This window comes from Coffea arabica, chromosome 7c (genome assembly GCF_036785885.1).
Source record: "Coffea arabica cultivar ET-39 chromosome 7c, Coffea Arabica ET-39 HiFi, whole genome shotgun sequence".
NCBI lineage: Eukaryota > Viridiplantae > Streptophyta > Magnoliopsida > Gentianales > Rubiaceae > Coffea > Coffea arabica.
The window spans coordinates 10,801,447-10,817,301 of record NC_092322.1 but is presented as its reverse complement, the minus strand read 5'-3'; the positions used below and the strand labels follow the sequence as shown (position 1 = coordinate 10,817,301).

At 37.7% G+C, this 15,855-nt stretch overlaps 2 protein-coding genes across 3 annotated transcripts; one reads left to right on the top strand and one right to left on the bottom strand.

Annotated features, from left to right (window-relative positions):
- The first annotated feature begins 2,116 nt into the window (after positions 1 to 2,116).
- On the top strand, positions 2,117 to 9,950 carry LOC140010503 (ATP-dependent RNA helicase DEAH12, chloroplastic-like). Of its 2 annotated transcripts, none has more exons than XM_072057755.1 (3): positions 2,117 to 3,141; positions 3,959 to 7,097; positions 8,490 to 9,950. In XM_072057755.1, exons 1-3 carry the CDS (start codon positions 2,248 to 2,250, stop codon positions 9,728 to 9,730), a joined length of 5,274 nt encoding a protein of 1,757 aa, XP_071913856.1. In that variant the 5' UTR covers positions 2,117 to 2,247; the 3' UTR covers positions 9,731 to 9,950. The 2 variants fall into 2 exon arrangements, with proteins under 2 accessions (XP_071913856.1, XP_071913858.1); XM_072057757.1 differs by lacking the exon at positions 2,117 to 3,141 and adding an exon at positions 3,169 to 3,665.
- LOC140010504 (uncharacterized) lies at positions 8,442 to 10,997 on the bottom strand. The gene is made up of 2 exons (XM_072057758.1): positions 9,106 to 10,997; positions 8,442 to 9,022 (listed from the first exon to the last, which is right to left on the bottom strand). Exon 1 carries the CDS (start codon positions 10,699 to 10,701, stop codon positions 10,084 to 10,086), a length of 618 nt encoding a protein of 205 aa, XP_071913859.1. The 5' UTR covers positions 10,702 to 10,997; the 3' UTR covers positions 8,442 to 9,022; positions 9,106 to 10,083.
- Between the last annotated feature and the right edge of the window lie 4,858 nt (positions 10,998 to 15,855).

The window sequence follows — 15,855 nt, the reverse complement described above, 5'->3', positions numbered from 1 at the left end:
CTACGTTCAACTGAATTTCAAGTTTTACATATTAAAGTTCAAACTCGACCTACCAAATAGTTTGAACTATTCGAATTCGATCAATGCAAGTTCAAACTACAATTTCGAACAAGCAAACTCACGAGCTACTTAGATTCATGTTTGGATTGTTATTTTTATGATCTTTTATAAAAAAAAAATATGCTATAACCATTTAATTTATATGAGACAAAAATGATTAAAAAATATTCCCGGAAACATAATGAGTTTGTTTGGACAAAGAAAGTTTGCAAGATTTATTTTAGATTTTGTTTTGCTTACATCACACACACGATTCCCAATCACCTTTTTATCTCACATACATCACATCACAAAAAATGCTACAGTAACTGGATCAAATAAATCATCCAAATAAATTCTTATCCAAACAAACTCAATATTTTTTTTTGGGATAGAAAATTACAATCCAAACATAATTGCCTACGTGGGGTTAGACCGGTCCTATCAGAGGGAGAAATCTAGAAAGGTGACCCTTACAAGTTACCATTGCTGATTTCAGAAAATGGCGTCACCTTGCAAGCTACAGTCAAACCCCGCGAAACACGAGAGGGAGGGGCCCATTGGAATTAGTGGAGTAACTAGTAAGTTTGCATTACGGAAGGAAGAGTCGAGACTTTTCTTTTTCTTTTCAGGGACTTTTAGTTGGGAAATAAATGGAGAAAAATACAAGGATGAAAACGTAATAAATCTTCTTTTTTTATTTAAAGTAGAGAAAATAAGGAAAGCAAATATACTTTTATATTTACCCATCAAAAGAAACCCTAATAATTCTGAATTCATGACAAATGAGTAATATACATGCGTAATAAGCATATAATTTTTCTTCTTTTCAATGCTCACGACTAATATATAGAAGGAAATTATATCATCTTTTCTCTTCTTTTTTTTTCTTTTTTTTTTTAAAAAAAAAATTAAGTCTTCTTCTTTTTTCTTTATACACCAGGCATTTCATACGATTTTTTTTTTTTTTTCACGATGAGATTATTGCAATGACCACACATCCATAGCCTTGAGGCTCGAAATCGATGGAATATGGCAATATAAAATTCAAGAAACCAAAAGCAACATTAACCTGCAACTTTTTTAAGCAAAAGTAAGGCCTTCAGTTTCTCTTTGGCTACACCTTTTTCCCACCCTTTGTTGTACGTGAGCTCGCTATCGAATCTGCTTTTTGAATTACGTAGCTGTTAAGGCATTGAAATAATACTACTAAAGACATATCAGTCTTAATTAATTCAGAATACAAAATACGTAGTTGTAAATAGTAACTGATTAAAAAGCTAAATCCAATCCATTAGTGTGCAATCTAAAGGGGCGTTTTATTTGACATAGATTTGCTGATACAGACATCTTTAATTGCATGCTCTATATAAGTAATTTACTATGTGGGATATTTAGAAACGACAACAGTATTTAATGTTTCCTATTTTATTTATTTAAAAATATTTCCTATTTTGGTTTAGACAAGCAATATTGGTGTTAGAAAATGATTAAATAATCCTAGTAATACTAGCCTTTTTTTTTTTGGTCGAGATTTATAATCCTCTTAATTTTCTTATTCGAGCAAAAAACGTAATATCAAATGAAAAGGATTCCTAGAATTTGTTGTTTGTAGAATTTTGGTTAACCATTAAATGAATGATTATCATAAACTTTCACATTGAAGTTTGCCATGCGATCGTTAATCTAGTCATATGAATAATTAAAACCTGTATTTAGAAAGACTTAGTGAAAATAATTATATGGCTGCTTGTTACTAGTTAGTTAGTATTACCAGGGCTAGTTCGCCCAATTATTGAATTCTACTAGATTAAAAAAACAAAAAAAAATCCAATGTAATATGAAGGAAAACAAGTATTTAAATTTTAAACTAAAATATTTATGAATTACTTGAAATCCTAAGGAAACTAACATGACAATTTCATTGTTGTTAAAGGAAAATCTTAACCAAATTAGGAAGGAGAGAGTATTAGGTGCAGTTCCACATAGAGAATTTCGAAATCAACAATAATATTATATTAGTAATATAAATATTCCCATAATTTGATTTTTCCTCGTACCAAATACCTCTGCTTCATGCTTTTTTGTCCTTTTCGCTTCTTCTTCACTCTCGCTCGCTACCCAAGCTACTTTCTCTCAGTCCCAAACTCTTTTCTAGGGTTTTTGTCATTTTTCCAATACCCTTTTTTTTTTTTATTTACCCGTACAATGCAACGTCCATCGTCTGCTTCGTCTTGTGGGCACCGGTGTTACCCGCCGGCGAGTTACGACCGCTGCGGCCAAGTTCCGTTCAACCATCACCAAGTCCGGCAGCCATGGAAGCCTCAATTGTCCCCGAATTACCGCCGTGATCGCCCTCCCGGACCTCCGATGGTGCCTTCCTTCCGCCACCACAACTTCGTCATCCAACTCAGGTTGAATTCCACCGAAAAACGCCCAGAAAAGCTCGAAACTGAGGGCTTGGTTTCGAAATTGACCTGCAAGCCGGAGAGTTATCGGGTTTCCAATACTGGGCCCGTCATAGGAAGCTTATATTATCAGCAGTGGGTTGAAGCCCTTGAAACTATGGTTCAGTTGTGGGAAATTCGGTTGAACAATGGGCATTCTTTGACTCCAAGGTTGATTCAGAACGTGGTGGTGTCATCTGATAAAGATGAGTTGAAAGATCAGTTAAAGACACTGTTTTTGTCTAGATTGAGAGCGTTAATGGAGGACGAGTCAGTGAAGAAGTGGGAGAAGAAGTTAGAGGTGGTGTTGAATGAGGGAAAGGAAGTTAATTTAAACTTAAAAAAGCGAAAACAATTGAGGGAATTTCATGAGTTGAAGAAAAAGAGGGATGGTTTGGAGAAGGAAGGGGATTTGATTGCTAAGAGGATTGAGGAGTTTAAACGTGGGATCCAGTGCATGGTGGACTATTTGGAGGGAAAAGGGGTAGATGAAGTGGAAGGAGTTGGGGTCAAAGTTGGGTTGTTTATGTTTGGAAGAGAGTTTGATTGGGGGAAGCTTCATTGCTTGATGATGAGGGAATGTCGTCGGCTTGATGAAGGATTACCCCTTTTCGCATTTCGTGGTGAGATTTTTCAGCAAATTCATTGCCAGCAGGTAACCTGTTTTTTCCTTGTCCCTTGCTTGTCTTGTGTAACGTTTTGTTCATTTGGTTATACTGTGTCGTTTTCAGTACTCTTTGCACGTAAATTTTAGTTGCAATCTCGATTTCCTGAGAAGAAAATAAGAAACTGATGGGATGGAAGGAGATAGAGGTGTAGTTAAAGAGTACGTTTATAAGTGATTCATCAACGCTTTGTTTTTACTTTTGCTGTTTTAGGTTTGAAGAGTCTGTTGTGCGTCCTTTCTTTGCGAAATCATCCCTCCTGTTGTGCGTCTAGTTGTCTTTTTAGATTTATGATACACCAGCCAAGAACATATAATCTTTTCTGTCAGACATGAACTGTGGTGAATGCTTAAACATCTATTCATATTTCTCTTTAGGATTGGAAGCATGATAGCCTGTAAGATATGCTTTTTTTTTTCTGGTATTATTTTGTTTTAAGGACATTTTGAGCCGCTAGATGACCATAGGGGATTGGAAGTAGAGAGAAGGAATCAGCAGGAGAGAGGACATGGTGGTATGTTTTTTTTGTGTTTCCTTGTGGCTTTATTTGTGTCGCATTTTCCTTTTCTCATGTTGTGGTCTTTTTGTTTTTGGGTAGCACGGGGGTGGAAGGTGTATATGGTGTATTTGTAAAGTTCTTGTACTCAGCTCTAATTTTTTATGGTAGTCAGGAATGGTGTTGTTAACCATGTGATGATTCATGGTATTTACCCCCACCTCTCTCCCTCTCTCTATGCTTCAGGTGGTATATAGCTGCTGCTCTCATTCTATTCATTTTTGTGTCTTTTCTCTTGTCCAATGTTTCAGATTACAGTTTTGATTGGGGAGACTGGTTCTGGAAAGAGTACGCAATTGGTTCAGTTTCTTGCTGATTCTGGTGTGGCTGGTAAGGGATCCATTGTTTGCACTCAGCCTCGTAAACTTGCTGCAGTTTCATTGGCACAGAGGGTTAAGGAGGAAAGTCGTGGTTGTTATGAAGATCATTCAGTCATCTGTTATCCATCTTATTCATCTAGTCAGAACTACAATTCCAAGGTAATATTTACGACAGATCACTCCTTACTGCAGCACTACATGCGTGATAAGAATTTATCCCGGATTTCATGCATTATAATTGATGAGGCACATGAAAGAAGCTTAAATACTGATCTTCTTTTAGCGATGATTAAGAAATTACTACATCAGAGGCTTGATCTGAGGCTTGTCATTATGTCTGCGACAGCTGATGCAGAACAGCTTGCGAATTACTTTTTTGGTTGTGGAACCTTTCGTGTTGCTGGCAGAAACTTTCCTGTTGATATCCGCTATGTACCTTGTGAATCTGAGGGCAAATCTGATTCTAGCATGGTTGCACCTTACGTTTCTGATGTTGTGAAGATGGTTTATGAGATCCATAAAATGGATAAAGAAGGAACTGTTCTTGCCTTCTTAACTTCACAAATGGAGGTTGAGTGGGCTTGTGAGAATTTCCGATCTCCTTCAGCTATTGCATTACCTCTACATGGGAAACTGACTTTTGAAGAGCAAAATCAAGTTTTTGCGAACTATCCAGGAAAAAGAAAAGTAATATTTGCAACAAATGTTGCTGAGACTTCTTTAACCATTCCAGGCGTTAAATACGTTGTTGACTCGGGCATGGTGAAGGAGAGTAAATTTGAGCCTGGTACTGGCACGAATGTTCTCAGGGTTTGCAGGGTCAGCCAGAGTTCTGCTAATCAACGGGCTGGCCGTGCTGGGAGGACTGAACCTGGGACGTGCTACAGGCTTTACTCTGAGAGTGATTTTGAGATAATGCCTCCTCACCAGGAACCTGAAATTCGCAGGGTGCACCTTGGTGTTGCAGTTCTGAGAATTCTTGCTTTGGGTATCAAGAATGTGCAGGATTTTGATTTTGTTGATGCACCTAGTCCAAAGGCAATTGAGATGGCCCTCAGAAATCTTATTCAACTTGGAGCTGTCACCCAAAGGAATAATCTTTATGAATTGACTTCGGAAGGGTATGACTTGGTTAGGTTGGGAATTGAACCTCGGCTTGGGAAAATAATTCTGAAATGCTTCCGTAACCGCCTTGGTAGGGAGGGCATTGTTCTTGCTGCTGTCATGGCAAATTCCAGCAGCATATTTTGTAGAGTTGGTTCTGAAGAAAGCAAACTAAAATCTGACCGCCTTAAGGTCCAATTCTGTCATCAGAGCGGTGATCTCTTCACTTTGCTTGCTGTTTACAAAGATTGGGACGCTGTGCCTCCTGTGAGGAAGAATATCTGGTGTTGGGAGAACAGCATCAATGCAAAATCCATGCGAAGATGCCAAGAGGCAGTTCAAGAACTGGAATCTTGCCTTCAAAATGAACTAAGCATTATTATCCCAAGTTATTGGCGCTGGAATCCACAGATTCATACTGAGCATGATGAGACTCTTAAAAGCATTATACTTTCTGCTTTTGTGGAAAATGTAGCTATGTACTCTGGTTATGATCACCTTGGATATGAAGTGGCGCTTACAAGGAAACATATCCCACTACATCCATCATGTTCTTTACTTGTTTTTGATCAAAGACCTAGTTGGGTTGTTTTTGGTGAAATTCTTTCAGCATCTTACCAATATTTGGTATGTGTTACTGCATTTGATTTCAAATCTTTGGCTGCTGTTTGTCCACCTCCTTCGTTTGATTTCTCCAAGATGGAAAGTGAGAAGCTTCACATTAGGGTTTTGACAGGGTTTGGCAGTTTGCTATTGAAAAGGTTCTGTGGAAAAGCTAATAGTTGTCTGCATCGTCTTGTTTCATGTATCAGAACAGAATGTGTGGATGAACGAATCGGTGTTGAAGTAAAGGTAAATGAGAATGAAGTTTGGTTGCATGCTTCTTCAAAGGACATGGACAAGGTTTCTGGCTTTGTGAATGATGCATTGCAGTATGAAGTGAGATTATTGCAAAATGAGTGTTTGGAGAAACGCTTGTACAGTGGAGGGCCCGCTGTCTCACCTTCTGTAGCTTTGTTTGGAGCTGGTGGTGAGATCAAGCATCTAGAGCTTGAAAAGAGCTGTTTGACCATTGACATATTTCATTCAGATATGAATTGTGTTAATGACAAGGAGCTATTGATGTTTCTGGAGAAATCCACGTCGGGCACTATTTGTGCTGTCCATAAGTTTTCAGCTGTCGGCCAAGAAAGTGAGGAGCAGGAGAAATGGGGAAGGATTACATTTCTCTCACCTGATACTGCAAAGAGGGCTACTCAACTTAATCTGGTTGAGTTATGTGGCGGCTTGCTGAAGGTCATTCCTTCACGGAGCACACATGGTAGTGATAAAAAATTGCCCTTTCCTGATCTCAGAGCAAAAGTTTGTTGGCCTCGTAGATACAGTAAAGGCATAGCAATTGTTAAGTGTGAGCAAGAGGATATTGAAGCCCTGGTAAATGATTTCTCGGACATTATAATTGGAGGAAGGTATGCTCGTTGTGAACCAAGCGCAAAGTACATGGACAGTGTTGTGATTACAGGACTTGATAGAGAAATTTCTGAAGATGAAATTTTTGAAGTTTTATATACTGTAACAAATAGGAAAATACGTGATATTTTCTTGTTGAGGGGAAACACTGTGGAAGGTCCTTCACCTGCTGCTTGTGAAGAAGCACTTCTGAGAGAAATATCTGTCTTTATGCCTAAAACGAACCCTCTTGGCAGCTGCGTCCGTGTCCAGGTATCCCAGCCAGAACCAAAGGACACTTACATGAGAGCCACAATTATGTTTAATGGGAGTCTGCATCTGGAGGCTGCAAGAGCTTTGGATGAAATTGATGGAAAAGCATTGCCGGGATGTTTCTCATGGCAGAAGATGAAATGCCAGCATTTGTTTCATAGCTCCATTTGGTGTCCTGCATCTGTTTACTTGGTTATAAGGAGTCAGCTGGATCATTTAGTCAAGAGCTTCCGTTGCCGAAAAGGTTTGAATCTTTTGATTTTCCTTCTTGGGAACAAGAATTGATTCATTATGTGTGCATTCTCATTTTCAATGCTCTAATAATACAGCTTGAACCATAAATTTTCTGAGGCACATAAAAGTATTTATGTGACTGCTTCAACATGAGAAAAGATGACACTTTCTTATTTTATCTCACAGTAATATGCAACTGATTCAACTAATAATTATGTTTTTTTCTTTGTTTGCCTTTGGATCTTATAGTGGTTTTTACTTCATTTCTGGCTTTATAGATTTTTTGGTTTCAATTTTTAGTTGTTCCCAAGATATCTCACAATTTACTGATGCTTTAAATTCATTCTTCTATACCTTTCTGGTAAATGACTTGAATTTATAAAATCTCACAGTTGTGCTTTTGTCTGAATATCTAAGTGGTTGAATATAACAAATTCCTTCTAAACAGCTGAAGATTGTAATGCATTTTGCATTTTGCCTAGTGGAGTTGGCATACTTGACTTTCATGGACAAGTACTGACCAACAGGCTGAAATTTTATGGCTTCTCATTTTCAGCTGAACTGTGGCAGTGTCTATGGGTGATCCCCCCCCCCCCCCCCCCCCCTTCCTTTGGGGCTGTAAATAATTAAATCTCTTTTGCTTCTTTAAAGAGAAAGGGATTGTCTGTTTGTAAAATACTTTTCTCTTTAGCCACTGCAGTACTGACACAGGATGGGTAATTCTGTGGTGAAAAGCTTTTCTTCAGATGAAATTGGCCTGAATTTTTCTTTGAAATTTGATAGAGAAGTGGTTTTCCGCCATTTTCCCTCTTGAATATGTCAAACTTAGTGATATTTGTTTGATATATATATGCCCACATACCCATGTTAGGGTGTCCTTTTTAGACTCCCTTTCTTTTTCAGTACTAAGGAGGTGCTATAGGTGGATTAGACTTTGTGCTTTTTTGTACTTGTATTGGTGCTGTTTAATGTAAAGTGCAACTCTAAATACAGCACATCCTGATGAGTAACTTGATGCAAAACAACAGCTTTGAAGAAAATTTTGATCCAGAATATGTGATGGAATTTGCAGGGAAGTACAACACATATGGCCATCTTTTTTTTTTTTTCATCAATTGCAACTCCATTTGTTGGTGTAGCACTCCTGTATTAGCCATGTTGCCATGTTGTCTTTGCTGTGGCAACCTCTTTTTAGACCCTTGTTTTTTAAAAAAAATTTTTGGAGCTCTTTTTAGACATTTAAGCTGCTGTAACTGCATATGGTTGGCATATGAAGCAACCTTGAAATTATCAGCATGTTTGTGTGCTTATGGTTTTAGAAGTGCCCTAGTTAAAATTCTTAAAAGGTTATAAATGAACCAATCCACTGTGATAATTGAATATTGGTTTTGATTGTTTCCAGGTGTTGAATGCAATATGGAAGTAAATGAGAATGGTTCATGTCGAGTAAAGATATCTGCAACTGCTACCAAAACAGTGGCAGAATTGAGAAGACCATTGGAGGGGCTCATGAAAGGCAACAGTATAGACGATGCAGCAATCACTCCAACAGTTTTGCAGTTGCTTTTCTCTCGTGATGGTCTCAATGTTTTGAATACGATTCAGCGGGAGACAGGAACCTATATTCTTTTTGACAAGCAAGCCCTCAGTTTGAGGGTTTTTGGCACAACAGCCAAGATTGAGGTTGCCAAAAAGAGACTTGTTAAATCCCTTCTCAGACTGCATGAGAACAAGCAACTGGAAGTCCATCTTCGTGGTGCAGTTTTACCTCCTGATCTGATGAAAAGGGTTGTTCAGAAGTTTGGTCCGGATCTGCATTCGCTTAAAGAAATGTTTCCAGGGGCAGAGTTTTCCTTGAATACGAAGCGGCATTGCATCTGTCTTAAAGGAGTAGAAGACCTGAAGGAAGGGCAAGGTCTTGGGGGCACAAAAGACCTGAAGCAAAAAGTTGAAGAGAGAATCTATGAGATTGCACGGACTAGCGGTTCACCGAATAAAAATGGAAACGAGGAGGCTACCTGTCCCATTTGCTTGTGTGAAGTGGAGGATAGCTACAAGCTTGAACTGTGCAGACATGAGTTCTGCAGATCATGTTTAGTGGAGCAGTGCGACTCTGCAATTAAAAGCCAGGACAGCTTTCCAATACGTTGTGCACGGAAAGGTTGTGGGGCTTCTGTGTTGCTAACGGATTTAAGGTCTCTATTGCTGGGTGAGAAGTTCGAAGAACTTTTCAGGGCTTCTCTGGCTGCATTTGTGGTGGGAAGTGGTGGAGTTTACAGGTTTTGCCCCTCTCCCGACTGCCCTTCAGTTTATCGAGCAACTGAGGCCGGTGCTCCGTTTGTCTGCGATGCATGTTATGTGGAGACGTGTACTAGGTGCCACCTGGAGTATCATCCATTCTTGTCATGTGAGAAGTACAAGGAGTTTAAAGTTGACCCTGATTCATCTTTGAAGGAATGGTGCGCTGGGAAAGAAAATGTGAAAAAGTGCCCTGTGTGCAGGTTTACAATTGAGAAAGTGGACGGATGCAACCATATTGAGTGTAGGTGCGGGAAGCATGTTTGTTGGGTCTGTCTGGAATTCTTCGGAAGTGCTGATGATTGCTATAATCATTTGAGGTCTATACACCTTGCCATTATTTAATATGGAATCTAACAATTTCATTCCCCATCTGTACATATACTGCCTTGCCTGTGTTAATGTAGTAGCCTGATGTACAAGAGTATATATTATTGGAGACCTGCATTAGACTGTAGAAGTCGCACAAAAACATTGCCTTTTGTAAATATGCTTAGAGAATCTGTAAATTTTCTCTCCTCGACCGGTATTGGTCTGATTAAGAAGGATATGAGTTTTCATTTAACATCTGAACTCTCAGCTTGGTAATGTCACATGAATATGCGTGTAATTCTGTTTTATGAAGCAGAAAACTGAACAGTGAAAAACTAGTCTGTAATTATGTACAATTAATAAAATTTGGGAGGATAATAAAAATATCAATAGTAACTTGAAAAGAAATTGTAAAATCCAAACCCAGCAATGCCCACACAGATTGCCACGGTCACCAGCCATGTCATGCCTTTTTCTCCATTGTTTTCGCCTTCCTCCTTAGGCATATTTCCCTCCCAATTGGTTGCAGCAGAACTAAGCTCTCGTTTTTCTTGGTGCTTATTCAGTTTAGGCAATTGGAGTTCCATCATTCTCACCCATTGCTTATAAGCAAATAAATGCATTGATTGTTGCAGCAACAGGTTAGAAAGATCATCCCTCTCCCTGGACAAAACAGCAGCTTTCCTCTCTGCCTCTCTTGCTCGTGTTTGAGATAATCTCAAGGCCTTGAGAAGCTCCAATTTTTCAGTCTCAGAAGTTTTGTCGTAAGCCATTTCCACCCCAACATCCTCATCTTTCTGCCCGGCAATCATGCTGTAAACGTTATTCATCGGTGACACAATCGTCTTATCATGACCAGCAAAAATCTTCACTGGTGGTGGTAAATCACAGTTCTGCATGAGATCAAATCCGGGTTTCTGAGAAAACAATAGACCAGCAACCATTTCTTGATGATCACCTCGTCCATACGAGCCTCCTCTAGGATTTTCTTTCTCATTAGCCATTTACCAGCAGTGTTCTTTCTTGGCCGGCAGCCCTATCTCAAACCCTGCAAGGATTCTTGTTATCAACTCAAAATCTGTTCTGGTTGGTGGGCTTTGGGTGGTTTTTCAATTACAGATAGCAGAGTAGGTGAATGATCTCATCAGCAGAAGAGGGAGAATGATGGATTGGAGAGTAAACAATGGTGCAAGAAATCGAATGAGGTTTCATGGGACTAATGGGACCCAGAAAAGGTGTAGATAAGAGCTGGTGGGCAATCTTTTGATATATTTCTGAAGTTTTGTTTTCTGAAAAAGTTCGAAGTTCTTTTCTTGCGGGCAGACGCAAAGTAGTAACTCGTTGCCTAAAAGTCACAGTCAATGGATTCCATGACTTATCCATGCGTAAAAATCACAAGTTGTGTAGATTGATAGTTACCGGGAGGTTTCGTGATTAATTTTTATGGGCTATTTTATTGTGTATTGATAAAGTTCTACATAATCTTAGGGGATTAATCTAATCGAAATAATGAAATATCCTAAGTGAAAAAAAGAAATGGATTCCATGAAAAGGAAAAACTTGCCTCTTCAGGTAAAAATGAATTTTGCATATTACTAAAAGTTCTTGACCTTAAACAAATGATCTTGACACTTAAAATATAATTATATGTGGAGGGCCAGGGTCACTTATAGAGTTTAAATTAGATTCTTTTTTTTTTAATACCAAAATACGTGTTTGGATAGTAGAATATTTTGAAAAAAGAAAACTGACAGAATGATGGTTGAAAGATATATGAATGATATAAGCAAATGAATTTATACAAATAATTCGCTGTATAAATGCTTTTCACTTACTAGTCGTAGTCTAGATTACTCCTTGATACCATCCACTTTAATTGCGTTTAAAACATGCCATATACTCTACCTTGCCATCCCCGATGCCTTTTTTGCCGTGCTTTAACACCTGAGACATCAAGCAAGAACCAAGGACCATTATGCATATTTCCCGGAAGCACTTTTTGATTTTAACCCTTACTCTTATCCTAATAGTAAGAGACATCGAAATTAACAAATTTGCTCAGTAGAATCAATTAATTAATTCTTAAAGTATATTTTATTAAAGGTGGCTGCAGTTTGATCCCTGATTCCTCTGGTGCTATTTAATGTTTACAAGTCCATCAGAGGTTTGTGAAGCTAAATAGATTGATGCATATGGCAATCAAGGGAAAGATTAGCTATGCCTAAGGTATTTTGGAGATGAACAAAGGATTAGATAGATTCTTAGGTATCATGATCCAATAGGAAAATCATCCTGTCCTATTGCTAACGCATGGGATAACTCCCGATTGTACTTCAAGTTGCTAGAGACAAGGGTTTCAAGAAGTTGATTTTTCCTTTTGTCTTTTTGGAAGAAGAAGTTGACTTTTTCTTTTGTCTTTTTTAAAGAAGAAGTTGACTGTTAAAATTTAATAAAATATGTAGCTGAAGCAAAGTAAATAAGACAGGATTTTGCACCATATAATAATTAAGCAAATAGATATCACGATGCTGTTGTATGCATAGTTATTAAACTCGACCATGTAAGGAACTTGGCAAAAGGATCGAGTCAATGAATCATTGGTTCAATTGGTGAATGACTAAAATAATATTTATAAGTACAAATAATAATTTCAATATACATAATATGTATAATAAAATATTTTTAGATACTAATTATAGTACTTAAAAGGATATATTATGAACATATAAACATTAATAGAAGACCCAATTATATTTTATCGTACTTATACACAAATAAATTATGTAGTCAAATATGAAGCAAAATTATTTCACTTATCTTCAAGGAAATAACATCATTTTTTATTATTTTGCTCTTGGTTAAAAACAAAATAATTTTCTAACTAGTCAAATAGTATTATATAATGATAACATTTTTAGTTTGGAAGCTAAAAGGATTAATTGTACAATAAAAAAAAGTGATCAAATTTATTTAAGGGAGTATTTAGTTATCAAATAAAAACTAAGAAAGTCTTACACACATAGAAAAGGAGATCCAATGTCCAAAAATCTTTTCAAAACCACATATACAATTTGGTTAAAAAAAAAGATCCAAAATTGTAAAAAAAAGAAAAGAAAAGAAGAAAAATCAACTAGAAACCAAGTAGGTTTCAGTTGAATCGACGGATCAAACTATTTTGACTGGATCAATTCTTTATCTAGTCAAACCAGAAACTTGGCCAAGTTTAATGATCGATTTATTAGGTTGAACGGTTCGATTTTTGGACCGAACCTGATTCTATAACTATGTTTGTGTGGTGTAATGTACACGAAGTCTTACTTCACCTATATATATATATATATATTTTGTTTTGCGCTGCTGAATACAAAATTCTCACCATTTTGCAGTCATCCTATGAAGGAGCCCAGAAATATGCTATTGGAATTTATACCTGTGGCATCTTTTAGAGCCACCAAGGCCTACTTGATGATACGAGTACAACCGGTTTTCCCAGAAAGGAACTACTCGGCTTTTCTCTTGCACGCATCAATGCCTCGAAAGGTTCTTCTTAGAAGACAGGAATTCACGCCTTCTTTTTGCATTTGTCTTTTCTTTTTCCCCATACTTTGATTTGATCTGTTGTGGTTGTTATTGGATTCACCTTCCAAATTTAGCAAGCAGTCTTTTACTAGTCTCTAGCAATGCAGCTTTTGCACCAAACTGACAAGAGTTTAACTCTACATTAAAAGACTTTCAAATAAAACAAATGTGAGTCTTGTAGTAAACGAAAGACTATGCTCTTATCATTCAGATGAATCATCATCTAGTCACTAAGATCATAGGCAAGAAATTAATTAGCATATGTTTTGATAATAATAATAATAATAATAATAAAAGTCACTAAACAAGCTACCAAAGTTAAAACTCACCTTGAAACTAAATAATTTTGTTGTCATCTTCCTGACAGAAAGCAACCAAACAATCCAATCTTAACACAAAATTTCTTATTTATGTTTTAATTTTCATTTCTTTTCTGAATGCATCTCTTTTCCCATGTCCCAATTTCTTTCACCGGATTGAGTAGGAATAAGAGACACCAAGCTTTCTATATAATCCATTAAGAAGAAGTGATTTTGAAAGTCATCCTTCGTGACCTTAATCTGCAAACTTTCTTCAGCTCGTTGAGTTTCTGGATCATATAGGATAATATGACCTTTCTTAACAGCTAAAAGCTTTCCATGTGCTGTAATAACTCTAGTTCCCCTGCGAGGAATGGTATCAAAATCCCGGGATATGAGAACCTGTATTAACCACCAACCTTTGGGCTGGTAGCCACCACCAAAGCATTTAAGCTTAGTAGGGTGGGAGGCAAGTTTTTGCTACAATTAAATGTTGTCTTGTTTAAAAAATCCAGACGAGTACTTAGTACACTCGTCTGATTCGGTGGTGGTTCAGTCCCCTCCGAGTTAAGTTACCTTTGGATCTCTTCAGGTCCTCCCCCTCTCCCATAGTATAGGAAGCTATCGTAACCTGTATTGCTTGGTCTAGGAATTATGTACACCATGTTCGTTCATCATCCAGATTTCACATTCATCGCGTGATGAAAAATCAAATATAGAAAGCCACCCTTCGAATATCCAAAAATCACTTGTACCTGCAAATAGAATAGAGACATCAAAAGGAAGAAAGAATTCTTCAAAATGTTGTAAACGTGGGTCAAACATGTCCAGCATCATTCTTGATTTGTTCGAGTTGTAACTTGTAACCAGTCCAGTGGAGACAGCCTTTATGTTCTATAGCCAACCTGTCATCCCATTTCCATGCACAATCGATCAAGTTGATCAGTTTCCAAGAATTGCTTCTCAAACTATACATCTCACATTTGAGGCTTTGCATCTCATAGAAAACTTTCACAACTTTATAGTCATCAGCCAATTCCTCAAATAAGAAGCCTACGACCAGACAGAAAAATTAATATTGACTGCTTTGATAATAGCTCTGTGGAACAGTCCAGAATTGGTGCAAAGCTGGATTCCATAGATATAAATTAGAATGTCGATAATGACCCGGAAATAACAAGATGTAGTAAGGCAAAACACCCCGTTAATGGAGCCTGACATGTTTATATCAGTTCCCAGAAACAATGGTGGATCACTATTTGAGAATGCTTTCCCCAGAATCTCCTATTTGCTTCTTCAACTCCTGATGTTTTGTTTCTGTGCCGCAATAACCGCCCGAGCGACGGTTGGCCTCTGAGGTTGTCAGGCTTTGCCAGAACTTACAGAGGCAACGAAATCGAACCAGGGATTTCACGCGGAGTCTATGCAAGATTTCCATGATGATTTCGTTGGCGAGAATGGGATTGAGGTGTTTGAATTCTCTCCCATCTCCATCTTATGCAGCCGAAGCTGCGGCAAATATTACTTGAACCTGCTTATTGGGGCTGCAACTTGCAAGAAAGTATTTGTTGGAGGGCCAAAAATTTTAGGGACAAAACCAAAGCAAAAACAATGCCAATATTGAGCAAATAGCCATGTTACCACCTTTTGTGTATAGATAAAGTATGTTATTGTAGGGCTAGTAATTTTTGTATTCCTGATTCGATTAGAATGCTGAAGTAGAAGGGGAAAAGGAAAGAAAGGAATTTTTGTGTTGTTGGTAGAATTTCTTTCTTAATTTTTGTTATAGAATGAAGATTACTTTTCTCCTGACGGAATCTTGTGTATGTTGAACATAGAACTGGAAAGAGAGAGAAGAAAAAGAAACTCAATTGTAAGGGTGAGGCTCTGCCTCAAGTGCATGCGTGCTTTCCTTCAAATATTGCTTGGCGTTCATATCCTGACTTTATGCATTTTTCATGCAAAGGCGTCTACCTCATTCTGTCTTCTTGTTCACGCCTTGTGATGGTAGAACTAGTTACAACTCCCAACTCATTAGAGCCTTAAGAGGTTGTCTAATCTAATGGCTTGGGCACTCATCACTAGAGGCTGAATTTATTTGAAATTGGAAATTTGAAATTAAAGGCCGGTCTTAATTAGCGAACAAAGGTGAAGGACGTAATTAGCTTCGCGCTAAACTCTTAACTCCTAGTCCTACCATCTCCTTCTTTTGTTTCTTGTTTGAATGGACGTACAATTTTCGAGCTGGAACAGATCAGACACCAGGCTTTCTGCATATAT

Excerpts from the sequence above, each read along its gene's own strand:
- LOC140010503 (XM_072057755.1), top strand. The coding sequence starts at position 2,248 with ATGCAACGTCCATCGTCTGCTTCGTCTTGTGGGCACCGGTGTTACCCG. Across the intron at positions 3,142-3,958 it reads AGCAAATTCATTGCCAGCAG|ATTACAGTTTTGATTGGGGA; the intron begins GTAACCTGTTTT and ends CCAATGTTTCAG. Across the intron at positions 7,098-8,489 it reads GAGCTTCCGTTGCCGAAAAG|GTGTTGAATGCAATATGGAA; the intron begins GTTTGAATCTTT and ends GATTGTTTCCAG.
- LOC140010504 (XM_072057758.1), bottom strand. The coding sequence starts at position 10,701 with ATGGCTAATGAGAAAGAAAATCCTAGAGGAGGCTCGTATGGACGAGGT.